The sequence below is a fragment of the Mandrillus leucophaeus genome, unplaced genomic scaffold (assembly GCF_000951045.1).
Source record: "Mandrillus leucophaeus isolate KB7577 unplaced genomic scaffold, Mleu.le_1.0 Scaffold38, whole genome shotgun sequence".
Lineage (NCBI taxonomy): Eukaryota > Metazoa > Chordata > Mammalia > Primates > Cercopithecidae > Mandrillus > Mandrillus leucophaeus.
Genome location: NW_012104031.1, coordinates 6,016,755 through 6,026,296, shown reverse-complemented (window position 1 = coordinate 6,026,296; position 9,542 = coordinate 6,016,755). Strand labels below are relative to the sequence as shown.

General features: G+C 40.5%; 1 protein-coding gene across 1 annotated transcript in view; it reads right to left on the bottom strand.

Moving 5' to 3' along the window:
• The window catches only part of KIF14 (kinesin family member 14), a 67,222-nt gene extending 60,252 nt beyond the window's left edge, over positions 1 to 6,970 (bottom strand). The window contains exons 1-3 of the mRNA XM_011990588.1: positions 5,766 to 6,970; positions 3,484 to 3,738; positions 2,568 to 2,655 (exon numbers count right to left, since the gene is read on the bottom strand). Of these exons, the coding sequence (XP_011845978.1) occupies positions 2,568 to 2,655; positions 3,484 to 3,738; positions 5,766 to 6,877 (1,455 nt within the window). The 5' untranslated portion in view covers positions 6,878 to 6,970. The remainder of the gene's footprint in view (positions 1 to 2,567; positions 2,656 to 3,483; positions 3,739 to 5,765) is intronic.
• Positions 6,971 to 9,542: the final 2,572 nt, after the last annotated feature.

Here is a 9,542-nt window from a genome sequence, read left to right as displayed (position 1 = left end):
ATCCTGACGTAACCACATTTAGTGGGGTTCACTATGTACCAGGCACTCTTCAAACCCTTTTGTATAGATCAACTCATTTAATCCTCACAACAAATCTATGAGAATGATATTGTCAATATCATCTCTATTTTCTGTTCCGAAACACAGAGGCATTAAGTAAATTGTTCAAGATCACATTTCTACTGCAGTGATAAAGCTTAGATTCAAATTCAAATAATGTATCTCCAAAGTCCAAGCTCTTTTTTTTTTCTTTTTTTTTTTTGAGACAGAATCTCGCTCTGTCACCCAGGCTGGAGTACAGTGGCATCATCTCAGCTCACTGCAATCTCTGCCTCCAGGGTTCAAGCGATTCTCCTGCCTCAGCCTCCCGAATAGCTAAGATTACAGGCGACCGCCACCACACCCAGCTAATTTTTGTATTTTTAGTAGAGACAGGGTTTCACCATGTTGGCCAGGCTGGTCTCAAACTCCCGACCTCAAGTGATCCGCCTGCCTCGGCCCCCCAAAGTGCTGGGATTACAAGCGTGAGCCACCATGCCTGGCTGACCATGCTCTTAAGCATTCATTACACTATGCCATCCAATGACATAGTCATTCCATGCAAAAATCCGAGCCTCCCATCCTTTGAAATAATTCCAAAGACCTTTGCCTCAACTTTGCTTCAGCTTCACTTATCTCTCTCTCCCTGGCTTTACCTTCAAATTACTATCCTTCTAAAATGTGAACAGCCAATAGAGGACTCCACCCTACAGGCCCACAGCTTTCTCACTCCCTTATGCCCACTAAACTTGGACTTGAATTATATTTCCTCTCATAGTCTCAAGACCACCAGGTTTCTATTGATCCCCATATTCCTCTTATTTTCAGTTTAATTACTGGGAATGAGAGGTTGAGGGTAGAAGAAGACAGAGGACAGGCAGTATATCTACAGAGCAGACAGAACTCATCATTACTCAAATCTACTTTTCCTCTTGTGATCTCAAAAAATGACATCGATATCTAATCTGGTTGTCCAACATTGAATTCTCTCTCCCTCATCCTCCATTTCCAATAATCAGCAAGTCTTACGAGTTATACTTACTAAGATAGTCCTTCATGAGTCAAGTTCTGCTTGCCTGTCTAGTTTATTCTTTTTTTTTGAGACGGAGTCACGCTCTGTAGCCCAGGCTGAAGTGCAGTGGCGCAATCTTGGCTCACTACAACCTCCATCTCCCGGGTTCAAGCAATTCTCCTGCCTCAGCCTCCCAAGTAGCTGGGATTACAGGCATGTGCCACCACACCTGGCTAATTTTTGTATTTTTAGTAGAGACAGATTTCACCATGTTGGCCAGACTGGTCTCGAACTCCTGACCTCAGGTGATCTGCCCGCTTCGGCCTCCCAAAGTACTGGGATTATAGGAGTGAGCCACCACACCCACCCTCTAGTTTCTTCTCTTTTCACTCTCCACCCTCAAATTCCATGCTCAAAGCAAAGTAAACAATTTATAGATTCCCAAAGGCTCCCTACTTTTTTGCTTTGAAAGCAAAGCATAGTACATGCATGGTACATGCTGCTCCCTCTTCCTGGAATGTCCTTCTCCCCTTCTTCACCAAGCTAATAATGCTATGTAGCCTTCAAAAATAAGCTCAGCTGCTCCTTCTTCTAAGAGAATGTCTCCCTCCAACTTTGTATGTTCTCACTTACATGTTCTATTAGAGCATCTACTTTAGTTTGCTTAGCATTTAATTGATTGTACTTGGCTGTTAACTGACTTATTTCTCCCACTACACTCCTTTGAATACAGGAACTGGGTCTTTTAACTCCAGACCCCTAATCAAGCACAATTTTCCCAATTTCCCTTATCATAAAAAATACTGGAGGAAAAGCATGAAAATTGTAAAATCCCAAACTCTACACCAGACCAACTGACTCAGAACCCCCAGAAGAGATTTTTAGCAAGTGTGCACACACACATACACATGCACATATATGTCCCTGCCAAGAATCCCCAGTAATTCTTATGACCAAGTAAATTTGAGGAAAAAAAAAAAATTGATCTAACAAGCTGCCTAGCAACAGCAGAATGCTCGGTAAAAGCTAGCTGAATGTATAAATGAATAAGTGAAATAGGAAGCCAGTACAACCTATTCAGGTATAATACAGTGGAAAAAGTGTGGCTTTTGAAGTCAACTCTGGGTTCAAATCCCAATTTCACTACTCTTTCTGATTCACATTGTCCAAAAGTTTATGCCTGCTGTCCTTAATTAAGTCTGTGCACCTATCTGACTACAAAGACATGTATAATAGCACATAGCTACCATTTGTGAGCCTCTACGTATACACAAAAGTAAAGCAAAAACGAGAGAAGACAGAAGAGACAACTTCGCTATCACTGCCCACCAGGTGAAATTGATTCTGAATTTAGAATTTCCACCCTCCCTCTCCATACCACTGTTCCAAAGAAAAGTGATCTATAAATTAGAACTGATCTTGCATTAAGTATTTCCTTAGTGGTCATGACTGATTTCAACTTAATTTGACTATTTTCTACTCTGATAAGAAGCTTGCAGGTACTATAAGAACATACCTCTTGGGTTTGTTTTCTGGCTACTTGAGAAAAAAGATCTTCACAAAATCTTGGAATTATTCCTGGTTCTTCACTAAATCCCATCATCCTGAAAAATATATTATGAATAAGGAGGAAATAAAACTAATTCTTTTTTTTTTTATTCTTTTTGGGGAAATAGGCAGGGAAGGGAGTAGGAAGCAAGTTCATGGAATCTCATAATTAAGAATGTGGACTCTGAAGTCAAATCTGCCTGAGTCCAAATCGTGACTCCAAGATACTTAACCTCACTAAACTTAAATTTCCTCTACTGTAAAATGGGAATAATAAAACTGTCTAATTCAGAGAAATGCTGTGAGAGAATATAAGCAAAGTCTTTAGCACACCGCCTGGAATATAGTAAGAACTCAAATGTTAGCTACTGTTAAAATGCTGAGTATTTCCTTCTAGGACAGCTATCATTATCATAGCTACCATTTATCAGATGTCCCCCTACTCCTTTCTTTTTAAGAGATGGCGACTAAGTTGCCCAGGCTGGACTCGAACTCCTGAGCTTAAGCAATCCTCCTACCTCAGCTTCCCAAGTAGCTGAGACTACAGGTGTGTGCCACCACATCTAGCTTAGACGCCTTACTTTTAATTCTCGCCAAAATACTTATAAGATAACCTCTCTGGGCCTCAGTTTACATAAAATATATAAAGTATAGTAAAATGGGGCCAGTGATAATTACAAGATGAACTGTATCAAGGTAAATGTGTAAACTGAAGCCCAGAGGCTAAGTAAATTGCCCAAGTTTGCAGAACTAGTATATAAAATGGATGAGATTTGGGCCAAGATCTGTGTGGTTTCAAAACTATATTCTTTCTATCACCCCCATGCCACTTCTCACAAAAGTATATTTAAACACTTGGATAATTGCATTCCAATACAACTTACGTATATGATTTTCCAGAGCCAGTCTGACCATAAGCAAAAAGACAGGTATTGAAGCCTTCAAAGGCTCTTTCTAGGAGTGGTGCTGCTAGCTTCTCATAGACAGTTGTCTGGCTAGCATAGTGAGGATGACATTCATCAAAAGACCACAATGAAACATCATAAATAAAACTATAAACTTGTTTCATGTCAGGATGTTCCACAGTTATTTCTTTCCCACTCATGAAGACCACCTGGGATGCTTTTTCAATCTTCTCTCTTGAAAGAAGCACAAAGAAAAAAATCAAGTACCTAATATTGTCATGGGTATTATTCTCACAGAACATAATAAATACCTCAAAACTATTTAAACAATCTTCCAAGGCAAGATAATCCTTTAGTTTTATGTGGAAAATGCAGATAAGCAAACAATTTTAGTGGGTTTCCAAAATATATTTCCTGTGGCTTCAGTGCCCCCAAAGGGAAAATTCCAGATTTCTCCAGAAAACCTATCCTACTTTCACAAGATTTTTTTCCTCTTTTTTTTTTTCTCTTGAACTACACCTTTCCCCATCCCACCTACTATAATCTACCTATACTCTTCGTTCAAATCTAGAAACATCTTTATTATACAAAGTTGGGGGGTACCAATCTAAATAAAGCTAGCATAAAATACAAATATAATTTTAACAAACTCAGTTGACTGTAAGTTTGAATCATAAGTCTCTCTTGGCTACTAAAGATCTCTCCTCCTTCCTCTAGATTCTCTCCCTTAAAATCATGAATCTTCATGTATACCCTTTTTCCCTTTGAGACTTAGGTGGAAATCTTTCACTAACTTTAGATCTACAGAAAAACATCATCACTCCTTGTCTGGCTCCAGATATCCACTCCCTCCCCGCTCCACGCCTGACTCTGTGACTGCTTTAAATCAGAATTTATTCTGGAAAAAACACCTGCCTCATCAATTTGACAAGTACTCTACCCTGGCCCTGCTTTCAAGTCTTGTCTGATGAGTTTGGAATCAGGCATTTGGTTCCTTAATAAGTTCAGTATAGTCATCCATCTTGCGTTTTGTCCCTACCAGCTCTTTCTATTGTTTCTCTTCCTATCATGGTTCTTGAGGCTCTGTTAGGCATTCCAATTCTCTCAAACCAACTCACCCTCAGTTCTCCCTCTTAATACTAACCCATTTGCACAAAAAAGGTTCTACAGTACTGTATAACTTGCCTTTAACTACTTGACCCCTTAGGTTCAAATTGGAGGTTCCTGCCCCAATGCAGTGGTCACCATATCCTCTTCTAACTTGCTTAGATACACAGCTTCAAGTTAAACACTATTAATCCTGTGAAGTTTTTCACTGTCCCTTAAAATATTTTAAACAACTACATCAAAATATTTTAAAACAATTATATTTTGTCACATTCACATTTTCTCATGTCCATCTTTTCCAACCTTATCTTTAATCTGTGTCTTTCCCACCCACAACCACTTTTAGAGAGAGATTTTTTGCCATCAAAATCAAATCTAATGCATCACTGCATTTATAACTACTATATAGTAATCGGAGACGATGATGATGGTAATCACTACTCTGGAAAGGGTTTTGAAAGAACCTCTTTAGGGAACCAGTAGTTTGTTATGGTTTTCTTTTTGGTTTTTTTTGTTTTTTTGAGACAGACAGAGTCTCGTTCTGTCACCCAGGCTGGAGTGCAGTGGCCTGATCTCAGCTCAGTGCAGCCTCTGCCTCCCGGGTTCAAGTGATTCTCCTGCCTCAGCCTCCCGAGTAGCTGGGATTACAGGTGTGCACCACCACACCTGGCTAATTTTTCTATTTTTAGTAGAGACAGGGTATCACCATATTGGCCAGGCTGGTCTCAAACCCCTGGCCTCAAGTGTACTGTCTGCCTCGGCCTCCCAAAGCACTGGGATTACAGGTGTGACCCACCACACCTGGCCTGTTATGGCTCTTTTTAAGGGATAGGTATAACATTCCAGCATATATTGCAGATCTGAAAGCAGATTTCATTAGAGACCTAAGTGACTTATTCAGACTTTTTAAAAACAATATATCTAGAGAAACTTCAACATATAAAATATGGTGATTCAATTTTTTAATTTTATAGTCAGTCATCAAAAATTATCAACACACTACAACTAGACCTAAAAGTTCTCTCTATATAAAAATATTGCCAACAAGTTTCAAGTTTGAAGACGCATCAATACAGACCTTCCAAAGGCAGAGAGGAATTAAAGGTACGTTACATGTAACTGCTTGGCTTTAGATTTTAAAAGGCGTCACATACCTCTTAGTGAAAGGCCTTACGCGTACTGCCACTGTCACTTGACTATTCTCTACTTTTAAGGGGTCTTTTCCTGCAGAGGTGTTCTGAACTACAGTTTCTTCTTCAGGAAGGATTGTATTTTCTGCTGACCTTTCCTGTTTATTCGCAAGAAAGGAACTTTTTGGTCTTTGTTTAACTTGAAAGTTAGACATTCTATTCTTCAGTATTGATGGAGCTGGGCTCTTAAGCTGAGGCAGACCACACTTTGGTGTCAATTTGTGTTCTGTTGTACATTTTGTAGGTGTTCTTTTTTCTAAGCTCCCAAATTTATTTGAAGTTTTTGCAATTTCCTTCCCAATAGTTCTATGATGCAAGTTTCCTGTTCCTGACACTTTGATATCCAACTTGCTCTGAGTAGGTTTTGTTGTCAAGTGTCCTGATCTAACAACTTCAGTCTGACTCAGGGAAGCAATGGGTGCTCTATTACTTGAGTACTTAAGTGCAATATTTTCATTTGCTCTACTGGGAGCAGAAAATATTTCTTTGTATTTCTTATCAGCCATCATTTCAATGACTTGTGGATCTTTATCTAAAGGTACACAAGAGGCAACAAAAGAGTTTTTAGCATTATTTACAATCTTTACATTTGTTCTACTTTCCTTAGAAACACCATTATTTTCTGTTTCACCTCCCACATTCAGTGTCATTTTGACAGAATCTGTTTCAGCTGTTTTCCACTTTTCTTCAGAATCTGTTTTAGCACGACGTTGCAATGTAAGATGTGTTTCTGCTGTTTTTTCAGTTGTGTCTTCCAAATCCCTACCAAGCAAAGATGATTCTTTGTTCCTTGTAGTTCTTCTCTGAAGTGTCAATTTACCTACAGGATTAGGGGTAAGGGGCATGTCTGCTGTTTTTTCACTGGCAGAAATAACGTAAGTGCTATTTATGTCTCTGACTTTACCTGCAGATCTCAATAATGGATCATAATTTTCACACTCTGACATATCAGACTTCAAATGCAGCTTAAGTCGGCTACTGTGGGTGAGGGCATTCAGTGATGAACTATTTTGGGAAGAAGGAATATCAAGAATATCGCCGCGGTTATTTCTATTATGAGTACTGTGTAATGACATTTTGGCAGTTATTTTAAAAAAGAATAATGACAGTTATTTTAAAAAAGAATAAGACCCTAAGCTCTTCTCTGGACGTTCATTTGATTTCCAGCCATTTCTTATGTATCCGTTTCTGAAAATATCTGCTAAACTGAAAGAAAAAAAAAAAGATTTAGATTACATAGACTACAAACAAGCTTCAAAAATATATAGAGAACATCCCATTGTGTAAGTAAATTCCCAGAGGCATATATTACAATAGATCACAATCTGCAGCTCAGATACTGCTTCCAAGCAACTTCAGGCAAGTCTCTCAGAGAACTTACCATCATTATTCAACAAATATTGACTAACTTCCCACTAGTGCCAGGCCCTCTGATAGATAGTGTAGACTTCAAAGACAAGAATACAATTCCCATTTCTTTAGTCTAGAATAAATATACTGATAAGCCATATATCAGGCCAAATGTGTCAAGTGACTTAGGAGATGTAAAAAGTGCATGTCAACATAGATTTTCAAGTACTCCCAGCTTGGGGAGTGGGAAGGACTAAAGGAAACCCTAACACCTAAATCAGAGTGTGGAGCAAAGTATTTTTATAAATACCTGCTACAAAGTATTTTTTTTTTTCCACCAATGTTCCATAAGAAGGTTTATTTTATTTGTATAAAAATATGTATATATATTTTTGGATGGAGTCTTGCTCTGTCGCCAGGCTGGAGTGCAGTGGCGGGACCTTGCCTTGCTGCAACCTCCACCTCCCGTATTCAAGCAATTCTCCTGCCTCAGCCTCCCAAGGAGCTGGGACTATATAGGCGCCCACCACCACGCCCAGCTAATTTTTGTTGGCCAGGATGGTCTCGATTTCTTGACCTTGTGGATCCACCCACCTCGGCCTCCCAAAGTGCTGGGATTACAGGTGTGTGCCACCGCGCCCAGCCCATGTACGTTGAATACAGGAATGCCTACAGAAAAGATTAAATTGATTGGTGTCAGGAGGCAGATTATTCCCAAGTACCACAGGCAGTAAGTACAATAAGAACTGTAAATTAATTGTGTTGAGAAAAACCATGCAAGATTAGATAAACAGACAACCCGCCCTTTAGCAGTAACACAAATTATACAGAGGTGTATGTAAATATACAGCAACAATATCTATCAGGTATTTACATTTTAAAGAAAGGGAACAGCAGTGATAGCTAAGAGACCTGGCTTTTAGTCAATTTAGTATCCAACTCCTTACAAGGATGTAAACAAGACTTTAAATTTGCATGCCGGGTTCTAACCTGTCAAATGACACTGGTTCAAACTGTTGCAAAGATTATTGCTATCGAGGAACAAATTAATGGAAGGTAATTTTTAAATGAGGCTTTTAAATGTTTACATAAATAACAGTCGTTACAAAAAAAAATTCGTCAGGTTATAAGCATCTCCCATCAACGTTTCAACTCAAAATACAAAATTCTCCTGTTATGAAATGAATTTAAGGGCAAAAATAAAAGATTCTGTAAATTCTCTTCCAACTAAAAACCATTTGCGATTTGCACAAATTGAGGAGTTTCGCCATCAGATTTTAAAGAGCACTGGAAGGAATACAAGGAATCCAAACCAAAACATCCGGTGGTTGTGTTCTTTCTCTGCTAGTCATTACTAGGGGCTATGACTAAGAATTACCTCTTAACGCCAACCGACTCGGGGAGACTCGGGGAGAAGCCCGCGGGCCCAGCGGCCATGAAGTCCGCCTTCTCGGTCCCAGCAGAGACGAAGAGAAGGGCGAAGACGAAGACAGAGAGAAGGGCGCTGTCCTGCGCCCTTCGTTCGGGGACCCCTTTGCCGCCGACCTGGAATTGTGAGGAATTGAATGGGGGAACGGAGCTAAGACCACCCGCACGCGGCGGTCGCCTGCACGGAAAGCGTCCGCACGCCCTCCCCAGTGCCGAAACTTCACCCCTCCGCAGAGTCCGACACCTTGGGGACCCCCCTCAAGACAGTCCCCACGCCACTCACCACCTCCAGCGCCGGCTCCCCAGAAGGCCGCAATTTGAATGGGCGCCCCGCCTTCTGATTGGCTGCTGGGCGTTGCGTCGGGTGCCGCGCCTTCGTTTCCTCCCGCCCCCCGGAAGTGCCGGTGGTTGGGCTCTCGTTGCCGTCCCTGAATCCTAGACTCGCCCTACCCTCATCTCCCAGGCGACGCTCCCGCCGCTCCTCGGGTTCTGCTAAAGCGTGGAGCTTGGTCCGCTTTAAATCCGACCGGTGGAAGGGGCGGCGGTCGCGGGCGCAGCGGGCACCTCGTTGAAGTGGGTGTTAAACGAAAAGCACGACAGTGACACTCTTGTCGATCTTTAAAAGAAGCCATTACATCGAAGTCTTCACATTGTAAATGGATATTTACCCCCATGTTAATCATAATAATTAAATTTTCTAGTGTTTCCTACGCCAGGCGTTCAAGTAGGAAATAGGCTAAATGTCTTATATGAATTTTTAAACACTCAGTTCTGAAAATCTTGTAATAATAAATATTAATGTTATCCCTAGTTTACAGACGAGGAACTGAGGTTTAGAGTTAAACTTGTGAAAGATCAGACAATTAGCAGTGGCATAACTAGAACTCGAAAGTTCTTGCCGCCATACAGTGTAACTCCGTTTCAGTAAAAGTTCCCGTTTTTTGTTTTTTGGTTTTTTTTTTT